General features: G+C 40.1%; 1 protein-coding gene across 1 annotated transcript; it reads right to left on the bottom strand.

Annotated features, from left to right (window-relative positions):
- Nucleotides 1-10,133: 10,133 nt before the first annotated feature.
- LOC104249959 (uncharacterized) lies at nt 10,134-18,127 on the bottom strand. The gene is made up of 7 exons (XM_009806494.2): nt 17,133-18,127; nt 15,584-15,756; nt 11,700-11,881; nt 11,224-11,619; nt 10,545-11,111; nt 10,412-10,474; nt 10,134-10,343 (listed from the first exon to the last, which is right to left on the bottom strand). The coding sequence occupies exons 5-7, from the start codon at nt 10,749-10,751 to the stop codon at nt 10,134-10,136; spliced, it is 480 nt and encodes a 159-aa protein (XP_009804796.2). The 5' UTR covers nt 10,752-11,111; nt 11,224-11,619; nt 11,700-11,881; nt 15,584-15,756; nt 17,133-18,127.
- Nucleotides 18,128-18,515: the final 388 nt, after the last annotated feature.

The raw sequence follows: 18,515 nt of genomic DNA, 5'->3' as shown, positions 1-18,515 counted from the left end.
CTGATGTTCTATCTTTACTTGTTGACAATTGGGACACTGGGCTACAAATTCTGCAATAGACTTCTTCATATTATCCCACCAATACTGCTCCTTGACATCATGATACATCTTTGTCGAGCCGGGATGGATGGAATATCGGGATTGATGAATCTCATTCATAATCTTCTCTCGCAACCCTGCCACATTAGGCACACACAATCGGCTCTGGTATCTCAGTGCCCCGTCTTTTCCGATCCCAAAAGCCATACTTTTACACTGTTGAATGCTTTCTCTTAATCGTACTAAGATAGGATCTTCATATTGTCGTGCTTTTACCTCGGCTACCAAAGATGATTCTGATGTATTCTGTACAGTAACACCTCCATCATCAGAGTCTAACAATCTGATTCTCATATTGGCTAGCTGATGAAGCTCTTTAATCAACCCCCATCTACCTGCCTCAATATGTACTAAGCTTCCCATTGATTTACGGCTGAGAGCGTCTGCCACAACATTGGCTTTACCGGGATGATACAATATCTCGACGTCGTAGTCTTTCAATAATTCAAGCCACCTACGCTGCCTCAAATTCAACTCTTTCTGCTTGAAGATGTATTGTAAACTCTTGTGATCTGTGTAGATGTCAACATGGACGCCGTATAAGTAGTGCCGCCATATCTTCAAAGCATATATTACTGCAGCCAATTCCAAATCATGGGTTGGATAATTCTTTTCATGCTTCTTCAATTGTCTTGATGCATAAGCAATCACATTCCCACGCTGCATCAATACGCACCCCAAACTTATACCTGAGGCATCACAATATACCACATAACCTTCTGTTCCTTCAGGAAGAGTGAGCACTGGTGCAGATGTCAATCGATTCTTCAGCTCCTGAAAACTACGTTCACAAGTGTCAGACCACTGGAATTTGGTAGCTTTTTGTGTTAACTTAGTCAATGGTGATGATATAGAGGAAAATCCTTCTACAAACCGCCTATAATATCCTGCTAGCCCTAGGAAGCTGCGGACTTCTGATGGTGTTGTAGGTCTCGGCCAATTCTTTACTGCATCGATCTTCTGAGTGTCGACACTAATACCCTCATCAGATATCACATGGCCAAGGAATGCTACTGAGTTCAGCCAGAATTCACATTTGGAGAGCTTAGCATATAACTTACGATCCTGAAGCGTCTGTAATACTATCCGCAAGTGGCCCGCATGTTCCGCCTCCGAACGAGAATACACTAGAATGTCATCAATGAATACAATCACGAACACATCAAGATAGGGCCTGAATATAGTATTCATGAGATCCATAAAAGCTGCTGGGGCATTTGTTAGCCCGAACGACATCACCAAGAACTCAAAGTGCCCATATCTTGTCCGGAAGGCCGTCTTTGGAATATCCTTCTCCCTAACCCTCACCTGATGATACCCTGAACGTAAATCAATCTTAGAGAAATACTTGGCACCCTGGAGTTGGTCAAACAGGTCATCAATTCTTGGAAGTGGATACTTGTTCTTTATAGTAGACTTATTCAACTGTCGATAGTCGATACACATCCGTAACGACCCGTCTTTCTTCCGCACGAATAGGACTGGTGCACCCCAAGGTGAAGTGCTAGGCCTAATAAAGCCCTTATCCAGCAAGTCCTTCAACTGCACCTTCAACTCTCGCAACTCTGCCGGGGCCATTCTGTATGGAGGAATAGAGATCGGTTGAGTGTCAGGCAACACATCAATGCTAAACTCAATCTCCCTTTCAGGAGGAAGGCCTGGGAGTTCATCTGGGAAAACATCTGGGAATTCGTTGACCACAGGGATTGATTGTAAAGTAGGCGGTTTCGCCTCCGCATCCCTAACGCGAACGAGATGATAAATGTAACCTTTTGAGATCATTTTCCTTGCCTTAAGATAGGAAATAAACCTACCTTTCGGTGTAGCAATGTTCCCTTTCCATTCAATGACGGGTTCACCCGGAAATTGGAACCTAACCATCTTCGTACGACAGTCAACATTTGCATAGCATGAGGCCAACCAGTCCATTCCCATTATCACATCAAAATCAACCATTTCTAACTCAAATAAATTTGCCGAGGTTTGACGACTACAAATCATCACAGTGCAACCTCTATATACCCTTCTAGCAATCACAGAATCTCCTATCGGAGTAGATACCGCGAGGGGTTTACTTATCAATTCAGGTTCAATGCCAAACTTATTAGCCACAAAGGGTGTAACATATGATAATGTAGATCCCGGATCAATCAACGCATATACATCATAAGAAAACACAGATATAATACCTGTAACAACATCTGGAGACGACTCGAGATCCTGTCGACCTACTAGAGCATAGGTTCGATTTTGAGCACCACTCGAACTCGGCACTGCACCTCTACCCCTACCACGACCTGTCGACTGCTGAAAACCCCGTGCTGGAGGTCGAACTGATGAGGAAGAACCAGACACAGATCCAGTCGGCTGAGCCATACCATCACCTCCTCTATTAGGACAATCCCGCATCATATGGCCAGGCTGCCCGCACGAATAGCATGCATCAGAACCTCGACGACACAGTCCAAAGTGGGCCTTGCCGCACTGATCACAATGTGGTGTTGGGGGTCTCATCTGACTAGTATCCCTGTGATGTTGCGAGCCAGATGCCCGCGAACTCTGACCTGGACCAGAATAGGATCGATCATATCGAGGCCTCTGAAACTGTGGAGGAGCACTAGCTACAGGTGGCGCCGAACTCCTCGAAAACTGTGGCCTGATGCGGCCTCTGAAGTCATCAGAATACCCTGCAAATCTCGCCCTCTTATGCTGGCCCCTATCCTGCTCCCTAACTGCCCTCTGCTGGCGCTTACGATCCTCTAGGGTCTGGGCATAAGCTTGAATACGGGAAATATCCATGCCCTCCACCAAGGAGGCTGTCGTACACTCATTTATCAGATGTGGTCCCAACCCATTCACGAACATATGCACCCTATCACTCATCTCGGCCACCATATGGGGAGCATACCTTGCCAAAGAATCAAACTGCATACTGTACTCTCGCACACTCATATTACCTTGTCTAAGGTTCAAGAACTTATCAGCTCTAGCTCGTCGTATCTCAACTGGCAAGTAGTGACGAAGAAAGGCCTCAGAAAATTCCTTCCACACAGCTGGAGGAGGGTTCGGACCCCTGGATCTCTCCCAACTATCATACCAGAGAACTGCTAAATCCCGTAGCCGATAAGAAGCCAACTCTACTGCCTCTGTATCACTAACATGCATAACCCGAAGTGTACGATGAACCTGGTCAATAAAAGTCTGTGGGTCCTCCTTGGGGTCTGATCCGGTAAACACTGGAGGGTCTAAATTAATAAAATCACGAACTCTTGTACTAACTGGTTTCTCAGCAGCACCTGTATTCTGCCTCTGAGCCTGAGCAGCTACCAAGCTAGTCAATAACTGCAAAGCACTCCGCATATCCTGGTCTGGAGTGCCAGACGGAGGAACTGGAGGTGCTGGGTGCCTTCTAATATCCTCTGGAGGAGATGGAGTAGATGAGGTATGAGAGGGCATCTCACTTTGAGCCTCACTTTGTCCTGCTCTAACTTGGGGCACCTGACTGGTACCCTCTCCCGCTGTTGTATCAAGCCGTCTACTAATCGTTTGCTTCCTAGTCGAAGGCATCACTGAAAAAAATAAGGTGAATATTAGAGACGAACACTTACGACTCAACTCTATGCACGATCTAGATTCAGGAAGAAGGTAACAACCCTAGATGTCATGTAGCCTCCTGATTATAAAATATGGCGCGCTACACATCCATAATCAAGACTCTACTAGACACGGCTCATAGACAACCCCTAGGACAGACTTGCTCTGATACCAAGTTTGTCACGACCCAAACTGAAGAGCCATGACTAGCACCCGACCACACTTGCCGAGCACCAACGCACATTTCATCTAACCTTCATTATTATATTTTAGGGCTGACGAGATCAATATAAATGGTAGACCTAGATCATGGACAACCAGCAATAAAATATGACGGCATGAACATACATAGCAGGGGATGACCAGACAATCAAGAAACTACATATAAGGTATGAGCTACCACGCTACTATGAAAGACTATACAACAAAAACTAGCCGACAAGGCATACCAAACTATACATGAGCCGACACCTGTCTATGAGCCTCTAAAAGAACATAAGTGTTGCAACATAGCCGGAACAGGGCCCCGACATACCCATAATGTCTATAACAAAAATTGCATACCAAGACCAAGGCAAGTCCGGAGAAGGGATCTCGCCAATCACCGCTGAACTGGACAGTCTACTGTGGTGGGGGAGCTGCACCTGCCTGTCTATCAGGACCTGCAGCACGACATGCAGCGTCCACAAATAAAAGGACGTCAGTACGAATAAAGTACTGAGTATGTAAGGCAAGGAACCATAAATACGATCAGTAATGTAAGCAAGGATAGAGAATATACAACCTGTAACATCTTAGTACCTCTGAGGGCTACTTACATGAAATGCATGATACATATGTATAAATACATAAACCTTTAAAGCATTCGCCTCTATGGGCATCATCATCATCATATCGTACCCGGCCATAATAGGCTCGGTAGAATCGTACCCGGCCACGTGGAGCTCGGTAAAACCCAACTGATCAGTGGTTGCACAATAGGTGTCGTACCCGGCCAACTATAGCGTGGCTCGGTAGAGTAAAATAGATACATATATATAATGCATGCTCGACTCATGGAATCACATTCTAAACCTTTCGGAGTGACGTAAGGTCGGTATCCTCTGTACACGTTATTAGGACTAACTCTTCACTATGAACCTTATAAGAATCAGGAAGTACCAACAACATTGATAACATAAGACTAAGAGAAGCAACATTAACATCAATCGTTCCATAAGAGGGAAAACAATGTAAGTACTGCTAGCTTCTAAGAGTAGAGTATCTTGGAAGATCGTTCATTACATTATGTACAATCGGAGTCGTGCAAAAGAAGGAAAGGGATAGCCTCACATACCTTGTATATACTGCCCCAATCTCAAGCTATGCAATTGTCAAAACTCCTTAGTCTACAATAAGAGAAACGATACTATCGTTATCATTTAAGCGTCATAACTATTATGTATCGACCACAACCTATTTTACGATGAAACGGACAGCACCTCCCCTATATATATGACCTCACACCATTCAAAACAGTCACCAAACAGCCCAAACAACATCAATAATAAACATATTGAGCCTCCCAAAATAGTCCACACACAGCCTAATCACTCCATACATACGACGACCACCGTAGTCGTGTCAAACAACCTGGAAATGTTACGAATAACTATCAGCCCATAACCCTACATATATATGGTGTTTCTCCACACCCTTCCTCCTCCAAAACTCCACAAGATAGTAGTAAAATACGCAGCCCAACAACAACGCAAAACAGTCCACAAAACAATAACATTACTTCCAAGCCTTTCGATATATATTTCACAAGTTCTAGCTTCAATGGCTTAGCTGCAACTTGGATAATCTTAAATACATATAGAGTAAGAGGTTCCTTACCTTTATACAGAAAGAACAACTCCAATTTGACCTTAAATTTCCATGAAATATCCCTCCAATGCTGCCACAACAACAAAAAAGCGAAACTAGCGATCAATTAGTGTTTTTCGGCACTAGAATCACTTTAGAAGGCTTGAAATCACCTAGGATTGATATTAAGAACATGAGGGAGTATTTACAGAACATAAACCCTTTAAAACAACCTCCCACACGAGCTGGAATGACACAAAAATGAGCAACAACAAGAAGAACAAGAGACTTACTAGCGCCACGGAATTCCCGACACTTGATTTGTGTTGTTTGCCCTTTTTTGGGTCTTGAATCTTGAGAGAACCTTGAGAGGATGTTCCTAGGGTTCTAAGGTCTGAAAATAGTGAGAAGAAATGACTTAAAACGGGTTGGAGGCATCCTATATAGGTCCAAATATCTTAAACCGCCTTAGTGGGCCCCATAGAGAGGTGCTTGGCGCAGTCTCGCGAAAACGCGAATATCTCTCTACTCCGAGATCGTATCGATGAACGGTTTAATGCGTTGGAAACTAGACTCATAGATATTTAATTTGGTTGGTTGATCACCCCGTAATTCCTTGTAAATTATGAGAAAAGATTAGAAACATTTGACCTAATGTTTAAGTAAAATTATGAACCTAAGTTGCGACAACTTTTGTCGACTTTTGTTTCATAACTCGTTTGACTTCAAGACTTATGATACGGATATTATATGATTAAAATACCTTAATAAATGACCTCTTGAGTGTATTAAGCACCGCTAGATTACCTGAAAATACGAGTTACAACATCCTTGATTCGTTTAACTTCTAATACTGGTTAATCACCCTTATACACTCTTGTATCACTTAAGACCAATAGGATTGACTTCTTATCATCTCAAAGATAATTCCTTCTTGGATTTATGTTAACTAATATATGGCATGAACTAACACATGTGGATATGGGTTGTCACAGATACAGTTATATGGAAAGTATTTATTAATTTCAGTAGCTTATTATTTTGTTGGTTGTGCAGTAAAAATGAGCAAGTTGAACCACATGTACTCACTCAATTTCCCGAAGACAACATATTAAATCAGGATCTGGCAGATGCACAGAGTGAGGAAGAGAACAGTGATTACGACAACAATGCTGATGAATTTGGAGACGAGACACCATTTGCTCGTGAGGATGGTGATGAGGAGGATGAGATGAAGGACCTGATTCGGCCAAAGAGTATGCTCCACCCCCACCCCCCAGACAAAGTGTGTACGAGTCCCAAATGTCGTTTCATTCAAGGGAGATTCCTTACCTTGATAACTACCAAGCATACCGGATGTGGAAGCTCTCACAAGGTATTTTTATGAAATTCGGACAACAATGTGGGATGAGTCTAGACCAACGGTGCTGGCAAAGGGCATGCTTTTTCCTGATAAAGAGCGCGTAAGTAGGGCTTGTTAAATGTACAACGTAAAAGAGTGTCGTGAGATAACGGTATGGGAGTCAAGTCCGGTTATATACAAGGTTGTTTGTCGCAAGTGATTTTGGCCATGTCATTGGATGTTACGTGCGAGCAAGAAGAAGACAGGTCTGTGGAAAGTGGGTAAATACATTCCTACCCACACATGCGAAATGGACACATTCAATGGGAATCACTTCAACTTGGATATTGACTTGATTTCACTTGTCCTTATTCCACACATCAAAGCGTCCATAAGGTATAAAATCACATAGTGCATTACATCAGTCCACCAGGAATATAGCCATACCATTACCAAAATAAAGGCATATCTCAGGCGCAAACGAGCGTTTTAAATAGTCTATGGTAACTGGGATAAGTCATTTGTAGCTTTGCCCAGGTACATGGCCGCACTGCAGCACTTTAACCCCGGGATGGTTGTTGAGTGGAAGCTTGAACGGAGTTCGGGTAAACTAGAATATATATTCAATTACGTGTTCTGGGTATTTAAACCAACAATTGATGGTTTTTCGCATTGTCGGCCCGTAATATCCATAGACAACACTCATGTCTATGGAAAGTACGATATCAAGCTATTGATAGTCGTGGCAGTAGATGCTAATGGACAGATATTTCCTCTAGCTTTTGCTATTTGTTCCAATAAAAGCCAAGAGACGTGGACACTATTTTTGATCCACTTGAAAGAGCACGTTGTCAAACAGCGTTCCGGTATTTGTCTAAAATCTGATCGGCACGGTGGTATCTTAAGTTTTGTGGAAAACTTGCCTGCATGGCAAGAACCTTATGCCTACCACCGTTACTATGTGAGGCACTTTAAAGCCAATTTCCAGAAGGCATATCCCAACAAGGATCTGCATGATTTGATGTGGATGGCAGCAACAGACTACCAACAGTATAAATTTCGGAGGGACATGGAATTATTAGGCAAGAAGACGAGGCAGCCTATCGTTGGTTAATGCGACATGACCCTAAAAAGTGAACTTTGCATGCGGATGGTGGCAGACGTTGGGGAACTCTGACTACAAATGTGTCAGAGTCTTTCAACGGGTTATTGAAGTCAGCAAGAGGATTGCCTGTCACGGCCATGGTGTGGATGTCGTTCAAGCAGATAGCGGAGAGGTTTGTTGAGAGGTCTGCAGCTGCAACATCATTGATGGAAAGGGGTATTGAATTTATGCCAGTGCCGATGAAGAGATTTGATAAATACAGACGGCGAGCACATTAGCATTCATTTTTGCAGTATGATAACAAAAGAAATGTTTTTGAAGTTCGCACCGCTATCCATCGAAATCGGGGGAATAATGTACATACTGTAAATGAATCTACAAAGTTATGCTCTTGTGGGAAATGGTCCATCTACCACATGCCTTGCTCACATGCCATCAAGTGTTTTCAAAAAGTTGGTTTAGGTATAACCAACTATGTTGATCAACAATATAGTGTTGCGAAGTACCTAAACACATATAGTGGGCAGTTGCAGCCAGTGGGTACTGAGCATTATTGGCCGCCTGAGCCATTTAAAATGGTGTGTAACAAGTCCTATTTGCGTCGAATACAAGTACAGAAGAGAACGCGTATACGGAACCAAATGGATGTTAGTGATACCATTTATGCGCGCAGATGTGGTATATGCTCGCAAAGAGGACACGACCATCGAAAATGTTCTTTGGGTGGTAATAGTAATCAAGCTCGTGGTGAGAGTTCTTCTATTGTGCCTAAATATCAATGAGTTTATGTTGTAATATTTAGTTGTTTTGTTTATGTTGCAAGATTTATAAAATAAAATTATGTTTGTTAATTATGAGTTGAACTTTTCCATTTCAGTTTTGTTAATGATAATTAAAAAAAATTATATATTCGGAAGAACTTGAAACAACATTGAAATTTCATAAAGCTGATTATTTAATGTTAATTATGTTTGTTATTTTATTTATATGTGTTTGTCTTGTCGAACTGAAAAAGCTGCCAAACTAACATAAAGTTGTCTCGTACCCGTCAGAACCTTTAACACGCAAAGCATAACGCGGTCAAATACTATGTTATGTGTATATATAGAGCGGTGAAATAATATGTTATATGTGTTGACTTGTCAAATTGAAAAAGCTTCCCAACTGACATAAAATTGTTTCGTACTCGTCAGAACCTTTAACACGCAAGGCATAGGCGGTCAAATACTATGTTATGCGTATATATAGAACTGTGAAATAATACGTTATATGTGTTGTCTTGTCAAACTGAAAAAGCTACCCAACTGACATAAAGTTGTTTCGTACCGTCAGAACCTTTAACACGCAAAGCATAGCGTGATCAAATACTATGTTATGTGTATATATATAAAGCGGTGAAATAATACGTTATATGTGTTGTCTTGCCTATAAATAGTGGGCTCATTCTAGTTATTTTATGCACTCAAAAATAACTAAAAGCAAGTTTTTTTTAACGCACAAATGTCTCAACCTCTTTATGTACCAAGGTGCAAGTGTGGAAAAATGCCAGATTTGAAGTTGTTGGGATAATGGTGAAGCTGGACGCCGCTACTGGGAATGTTTGAACAAGTTTTATAAGGTTCCCGGCGAACCTATTTGCGATTTTGAGGTATGGATTGATGAACCATATTATCAGGAATACTACAAAGAATTATTGAACGATCTTAATGATTTGTGTTTAAAACAGTGGGAACGTGAAAAAGAACATAAAAGAGAGGTTGTGAAGTTGAAAGCGAAACTTAAAGAGGTAGAAGAAGAAAAAAAGAAGCTGGAAGAACAATTTAAGTGGTTGGAGCAGAAAATAATGGGCGGCAGTGACTAAATATTGACATGTGTGTGTTTAGTGTATCACTTTATCTTTATGTTTCTTGTGTCGTGTATTTTTATTAGTTATATTGAATTTTAATTATGTTAAGTTGCTATGTTTGTGTTTGTATTGTAGTATTAGACTAAATTAGTTGTAATGAACTTTATTTTTATTAATTGTAGTGGAATTTAAGTGTTTGTGTTGTAGTACGAAACTAACTAATGAACGGAGAATTATAAAAGTAATGCGCATATTATATAAAAATTGTTGTTAATGTATATACAAAAATATTATTTATATCAAAAAGATAAAACAAGGAAAGAAAAGCAATGTGTCCCGCATCCAGTGTGCTCCAACGCAGCCACTGGCCTGAGGTGCATCCCATCCCGCCTGGGTACGCTATCGGGATCGTCATCATCAAGTCGCCTCCTAATAGCCGGATGCGCCGCATCATGACCATCAGTGGTGTTGACAGGATCAGTAAAAGGGGCTGCCAGTCTAGTAGAAACCTACATAAGAATAGAAAGCGCGGGATAGCAAAGTATAAAATAAGTCACAACAATTTAAATTGTCTTACCACTATATCGTTGGGCTCCTGAATGTAATCATCTATCGCAGTCATATCAGCATCGCGTTCAACCTTAAAAAGGAAATTAATAATTTTATGAAAAATAAAGACAAATTATAATTCAATACTAAGAAAATCATACATGCGCCTGTGATGATGAACCATAACTCAACCGGCGCCCACTATGTAAATCTCGGGTCTGCCGGTCCTCAGCAACAGTAGACGGGCCTGGAAAGTATGTATCCCTATCGACTCTAGAAAGGTCCGTGCCCGTGATCAATAATTGACTTGACGGGGTCACCTGCGAAGTCCCTAGAGTGAGATCCATCCCAAGGTTATATGACGGCATGTTCGTCTCATGTAGGCTACCGGCAGATCGGCAGCAACATCATTAGCAAGGGCCTCAACGCCCCCTTGCTGGGGACCACCTCCTCTCCGCCCACCGCCACGTCGTCCGGCACCCCCGCCTCGTCGGAAACCACCACCTCGTCGGGCACCACCACCTCGTGCCACACCAAGGCCTCGCTCGTACTGCTCTAGCTCCACATAATCAGGCATGTGTGTCAAGTGCTGATCCTCCCGGGCTTGCTGCAGTGTCCGGGAAGCCAACTCTACAAATCGACGGTTGTAAGTGCAAAGCGGCCGCAGGATAGCCTACATAATCCTGTATCTGCAGTCCCATCTGATAGACTATGTATGGTCCAATAGCCTGCACAACGTATAAAATATAAACTACATACATTGCACTAAGTTACAGTTATATAATTAATAATAACAGAAAATATACCAGGGTCTCGTGTCGCCCGGCATATGGAACGTACCGACCGCCAGCCTGATGAATAGGGTTCCCGATAAAAAGTCGGGTAACCTGGCGGTACCAGGACAGATACCCCTCATTAGCCACCTCCTGGATCTGTGTAGGTGGGGGCGGAATCATCCGATCCCACTGGTCCCAAATATGGATCTGCCCCGCTAACAATGCCATAAATGCGTCGTCCGCCCTGCAACGATCATCCCTCTGATAATGTCTGGGGTCCCATAGGCCCCCTCGATATATACTGCGGGCGGCCAAACTGGCGAAGTACCCGCTTCGAGGCATGATGCTCCATAATATCGAGGCATATGAGCGGGGCAGAAGTGCTTCAAATCAATCGGTCAGCCCAGCAATAAGCTGGCAAGCCATCAATCAAATCATCATTGTATGTCGTCTAGATGAACTAATCAAATAAGAACACAAAACGTGAGTATGCCCAACACTAAGTTAATCTATACCAGGTAAGTTTAGGCACATATTTACCTGTGTGCCCTCCAGCAGATCCAACACATCCCTGCAGAGGGGGAGATTATGATGAGCATCATACTCTCGAGTGTACGGCGGAGAACCCACCTCTTGGCTAGAGGGAGTTCCGAAAGTGCTATATTTGGAGGTAATTGTGGTAGAGGTGGCTGAAACTGCAAGAACCGCTCCCAGGCCCAAACCTAACATAGAAAATTAACGTTAGGTTTAAGATAAATTCTAACTAGGTAGAGTTGGAACTGATGAACAGATTATTCGAATATGTTGTCACATGTAGAAGCGGCAGACAACCACAAACATCTCTCTGAGTGCCCATGCTCGCCCGGCACATACTCCTGTACATGTAGGCGAGAACAGCAGCACCCCAACTATAATAGGGTAATTCATCTAGCAGCTGAATATGATGAAGAAATCTCAGGCTGACTAGGTTCCCCAAAGTGTTCGGGAACAAAACCCCTCCAAATAGAAGAAGCAACAACAACCTCGTATACCGGGTAATATGTACCTCCTATGTATCGTCGGTGATAATGGGGTGGAGTACCTCCAGATACTGTCTAATAGGGGTCAAAGACAACCGACTAGCACCCGACGAAAATGTCTCGTCCTGTGGCCTGAAACCCGTGAGCTCCTGCAGCATGTCTCAATAATCATTGCGTGACATAGATCTCATAGCAATAGGCAGTGAAACGGGCATGCCATCAACGGGCAGGCCATATAAAACCTCCATGTTCTGCAGCGTAATGGTGGCCTCGCCAATGGGCAGGTGAAAGGTGTGTGTCTCCGGTCGCTACCGCTTAATCAACGCCGTGATCAAAGCACAGTCGAGCTGCATCAGTCCGATCTCAATAATCCTATAAAACCCCGTATCCTGTAGGCGCTGGACTACACGTTCGTGGAGATCTCTGGGCCTCAAAAAATCCCACAGGTCGTCAACTCTCCTAGCGCGGAGAGTCTGGGACAGTAACTCCTCGTCCCATATATGGGCGGACCTATGATCGCCCTGTAGAACTAATATCTCACGAGAGTAAGGGCCAGGATGTATAGGCGGTGCGTCCATGTCGTCAACTATAAATTAAATAACATTAATTGTATGTTTAATTATTTAATTGTACAAAGTATATATACCTATTGGGTTCCATGCTCGATATTTGAGGCCCAGTAGCACCAAACTATCATTAATAATTATGTGTGTCAAATTCAATATTTTGATTATTTTGTGTGTGTTTGTTTTAAAAATTTAAATTCTTAATTTTTAATTATTTAATTGTACAAAGCATATATTTTCATCTACCAATATAAGCAATACTTAAAATAGGGATTCTATGCTAAAATACTCTACAATTTACTATGCTAACAGGTTCTACAATTTACTACGCTAATAAATAATCTAAACTAAATATAAACAACAAATACATTTTAATCACATAACATTCACAAAAATACATATAACATACTAGTTTCGCAAAAATAAAACACAAACCGGCATGGAAACAGTAATATCTAAATCCTTATATTAATAGAAAAAATTATTTCTCAATTTTACATTTTTTAGAACACTAATATTTAAGTCCGGATAAATATGACATACTAGTTTCGCAAATAAAACACAAAACGGCATGGAAACACATTCAATCAACTAATAAATATGCATTATTATATAAGTTTCAACATAAAATAAATCGAAATACCTCGATGTAGTGTTTTGTGTGAAAATTTGAGTCCAAAAGAGTGAAACCACAACAATACGATGCTCTACTACGATGTGGGACCCACGTTCTTAACATTTTCTATGACGGGTGGGGCCCACATTTTTTTTAAAGAAGACGCTAGGAGGAGGGACCAGAAATTACTTCAAAGTAAAAAAATGGGGGAGGGATCGTTTCTGGTCGGGGAAGAAGACGAAGGGGATTATTTAATTAGGGGTATAGCGTGTTGTATTTTCACGCTATATATAGCGTGAAAATACAGCACGCTATATCTGTGTCAGTAAATGTCAGTACATATAACGCAAAAATACATCACGTTATACCTTAACGGTAAAAGTTACCGTTAAAGTATAGCGTGATGTGTTTTGACGTTAGATATATAAATGTAACTTCTTCTTTATTACACTTATTTACGTATCTTTTGCCAAAAAAAGACAACAAAAAGGTTCTAGACTCCAAATAATAATACACTGACAAGACAAAGCACTTAGTGGCAGATTCTCAAAAATGTCATATCTGAAATTTGGAGACGTGACCTAAAATTACTTTTGAACTCCATTTCCACGTTATTACTAGAACTTTTCCTCTTTATAAGGGAGTTCAATGGTTTATAACAAAAAATTCTTTAAATGAGTTTGAGTTACAACGCAAAAGATAATTACATAACATTGTTTTGCAATGCGAAATATATTTACATAATCATGTTTACGCAATAAACATAAAAAGAAGTTGAATGGTTGATCAAATACATTAAATATTTAAAAAAATACTATTGTATATATAACTTAGTACATATTTTTTTTTCCTAAGATCGGATAAGAGCCAAAATCCTGGGATGAATTTCCAAGTGGTTGAACCATGGGGTCCACTTGGTTTTAAAACCGATCTCACTAACATAAAAGCCGAAATTTTCCTGATATTTTTCAACATGATTATTTGCTTTACCTCCTTAAATTATAATTACTCCGGTCCACAATAAGGGACTAATTTGCTTTTTTATTTTGATCCAAAATAAATGTCCATTTATATAATTTATTTTTCCAAAATTACATTTATGTACGTATCCCTAAAACGTCATTTACTCCTCACATTTGAGAATAGAAGTAAGTGCTACTATAACTACGCTGCAATATTTAATCAAGGATAATTTAGTCACACTAATTATTTTTATCTAGAATTTAGTATTTTCTTAATGCGTGTGCCCAAGGTAAATTGGTCACTTATTGTAGACCGGAGGGAATAACATCAACATATATGAACAATTTTAACCATATAGCTGTGGAAATAAATGCAAACATCTAAAATTGAGCGCGCCCTGGATAATTGTATTGTTATAACTTCATTGTAATTCTCTTAGTTCCATAATATTATAAGCCTCCAATTGATGATATACCACTAGACAGTCCACACCCTTGGATACATTGATGATATCTGCATTTTATAATGAGTTGATGACCCTTTGTTATCTTAAGAAGGCTCGGGTTAGCAATGGAGTTATTTAACTTAAAAGAAAGTTATCTTATAGGATTGTGGTGGAGTGGTTAGTACTCCTTCATCCTTAATTAGAGGTTTCGGGTTCAAGTCCCTATCTCCCTGGATATGAAATCGATTTGTTAGGAAGCGCTTTAACACCCAACGTGAGGCTTCCCGACACGAAATTTATGTGACTTAGTTCAACCTATGTGTTTAAGTGGCAGAATTTGACTTTTTGAAGTTGAAATATAAAGTTTGGATCATATGGTAAAATAATTCCAAGTAAAGAATAAATTGTATATAAAACTCGTTTACAGTTACCAAAAAAAAAAATTAAAAAAATTATCAGATGCTCCCATTAACCTCCATGCTCAAAAGGAAAGAGGGAAAATGACAATGTCCTGGTATTATCATGCCCAAAAGAAACATGCTCAGACCAAATATAAAATATGTATCATATCAAATAGAAACATTTTTCAGACTAAAGAGAACATCTTTTTTGTGGTCCTAGCTAGCAATTCATGTTTTTGCACATTCCATGTTATCTGTTTTTAGGTCTATATGTTATAACACATTAAAGCATATTAAGATAGAGATTACATTTTGCCCGTGTTTAAGTTTTCATATCATGTACAACAGTTAGATTATACCAACAATTAAATAGTTTTGTGGTGTTTAACCTATACATTAGAAATCATATTTCACCTTTGTTGATGACCGGTCATGCCTCCATCAACAGTATGCTCGTTTCCCTACAGCATTCTTTTCTCACCAGACAACATTATGTTCTCCAAAACAAATCCGCGCCAATTCCTTAAAATTGACAACAACAATCGACAAAGGAGGCAATATATCATCTTAATCCTTTCATTTGAGACCTATAATACCAAAAACGACAGTCATGAGTTAGCATTTCTAGAGAAACACAACAAGAAGCACAAGTAACTACGATATTTTTGTTGTTAGACAGAACTTCAAATCATATATTACCAGCAGCCAACAGCAAATTAATTCTAGGAAAAACCAAGCAACTCCCATTGTCAAGAAATTAGTTTTACATCAATTGAGGTTTAAGGGGTATCCATTAAGGCCCCATTCTCTGGGATGTAGAAGGTTGTTAGGTGGATTAGTCGAGATATGTGCAAGAAAACTCGGTTGGACAAATCATATTAAATAGGAGTAATTGTTTTAAGAAAGTCTCCACTATTTACATTAACCCTTACTTCGATTTATTAGTTTCTTCTAAACTAGAAAAGGTGGAACTGTTTTGACATGAAAGACAGTTAATTCAAGTTGTACCATGAATTTTCACCTCGGATCCTTTCTATCTCTTAATTAAATTACGCTGGGTATAGGATACTTGAAATCATGTTTGAAAGATATAAAGTAACTAATAGATTATCCTAGTTGATAACTTCAAACTGATTCTTTCACATTCCTGCAACTAGAAATAAAGGCTCTCCTAATCTTCACGTAGATCTCTATTTCTCAAAGGTACACTAGTCCACCTAAGCATGCACTGCAAAAGCTTCATTTTTCTAGTTCACTATCATGTATAATGGTCCTTGAGCCGAGGATCTATCGAAAACAACATTTCTATCTTCTTACAGTAGGGATAAGGTCGGCGTTGGGATTACACTGAGTTTGTTGTTGTCATTGTACTGTCATGGATAATGGATACAACTTTGCAGCAGTACAGTACATTTCTGCTAAAGATGAGACCAACACTCATAACAAACATATGCAGAATATTCCAGCAAAAAAGGACTCATCAAAGATGACTTTTGACAAAAGCTGTTTGCAGTTTCAGACTACTGGAATATTCAATTATCCTCCTACTCTCCCATTGCATAAAAGCTCATCAAAAGCAACAGCATAATTACAGAGAAATTAGATATTTCAAAATCATGTTATATATAAGAATCTCAATGAGTTCTAAATCATTCATAGGAGTCATACATGCTACTAAATGGCAGTCTGGTGCACTAAGCTCCCGCTATACGAGGGGTTCGGGAAAGTCCCGGACCACAAGGGTCTACTGTACACAGTCTTACCCTGCATTTCTGCAATAGACTGTTTTCACGACTCGAATTGTGACCTCCCGATCACGTGGCAGCAACTCCCCTTCAAGAGTCATACATGCTACTCATTCATTTAAAAGAAAAACGTAATATTAAAAACAGAAATTGAAAAACATTGAGAAAATCTTGGGGGAAAAAAGAAAATTTGATAATGAATGCCGATAAAAAATTACCAATTTACAGGAGCAGACCAATGCAAATGCAGAAACCAACATTTCAGCTGAATCCTTAATCCTTTTACTCCGTTTAATGCCATGTTAAAAATCGGAATCAATAAGGCTAACTGCAATTAACATGCTCCGCCGCCAAAAGAGAATCATATACTAAAAGAGAATGGGAGCTGATATACACATCATATACAAATATCCCTTCAAAATCTACTACTATGAGCCTTTAACAACTGCCTTCTCTTGATTATCAAGAACGCCAGCACACACACTTGCAATATCACAGCAACACCCGCAAACATTAACCCCAATTTCTTCCCCAAATTTAACTTTTTTTGCCTTATAGGTGGAGGCAATTTCCCGCTAGATTAATGGTGGTGGTTTTTACCGTGGTTAGAGTTTTTACCGTCGGAGGTAGTCTTTTTTGGAGGTGGTGGAGGACGGCGACTTTGGTGGGGTGGTGGAGGAGGCCGTGGTGATAAAGGAGAAGGCGGCGGCGGCGGCGGTGGAGATTGGTGAGACGGCGGAGGAGGAGGCGGAGGACTTGATTGTACGGCAAGAATAAGGAAACAAATACAGAAACCCAACGTTAAAATCAACAAAGAGGGATCCATTTAAAGCTAATTCGGGTCAACTATATGAATATTCAATACCCACTTTGCTTCATTTGAACCCGTTTCATCCCAATCAACTCTTTTACCAAAAAATCGGAGCTTTAACAATTGGGCATAACGAATTAGGGTCCGGAAAATTTCAAAGACTTTCAGTAGTAGAGGCGCCCAGCTATTGTTTCTGATATTGAAGAATCAACGAAATGGGCCCCAAAATGGAATGGTCCCAAAATGTTGAAATCAAAAGGAACTGTACAGATGATGATGCCCCCAAGAACTAGGGCATCATGTAACGGAGACCGGGTGATGTTGCAGAGAAACGGGTCGGATAGGGGTTAAAATCGGGTCTTCAAAGAGAGGGAGAGAGAGAGAGAGAGGTTCATGTTAATTTTGGAAATTAATAAAGATCATTTCGGACCCAAAAAGAAAAAAGGAAAAATCCATGATGTCCATAATTTTTTTCCTTTTTTTTTTTCAAAAGTGTACTTTGTAAGTTTTTGAAAAAATATCGAAAATAAATTTTTAAAAACCAAAAAATAAGTTTTGATCATTTTTTAAAATTTTCAGAAAAAAAAAATTTCCAACTCACAAAACTACCAAAAAAAATATGTTTAAACATCGTTCAAATTCCAAATATTATTTTTCAACTTAACTTCAAATACTTCTTCTTTTTTTTTTCAAAAATTATAATTTTTATGTTCCAAACGCCTTCTTAATGTACCAAACCTTAATGGTTTAACTAATTTATTTTTGTGCTGCTACTATTAAGTTTTAGCGA

Source organism: Nicotiana sylvestris, chromosome 6 (genome assembly GCF_000393655.2).
Source record: "Nicotiana sylvestris chromosome 6, ASM39365v2, whole genome shotgun sequence".
NCBI classification, from domain to species: Eukaryota; Viridiplantae; Streptophyta; class Magnoliopsida; order Solanales; family Solanaceae; genus Nicotiana; species Nicotiana sylvestris.
This window is presented reverse-complemented; position numbering and strand designations above follow the sequence as displayed.

Excerpts from the sequence above, each read along its gene's own strand:
- LOC104249959 (XM_009806494.2), bottom strand. The coding sequence starts at position 10,751 with ATGCCGTCATATAACCTTGGGATGGATCTCACTCTAGGGACTTCGCAG. Across the intron at positions 10,475-10,544 it reads GTTCATCATCACAGGCGCAT|GTTGAACGCGATGCTGATAT; the intron begins GTATGATTTTCT and ends TTCCTTTTTAAG. Across the intron at positions 10,344-10,411 it reads AGGAGCCCAACGATATAGTG|GTTTCTACTAGACTGGCAGC; the intron begins GTAAGACAATTT and ends ATTCTTATGTAG.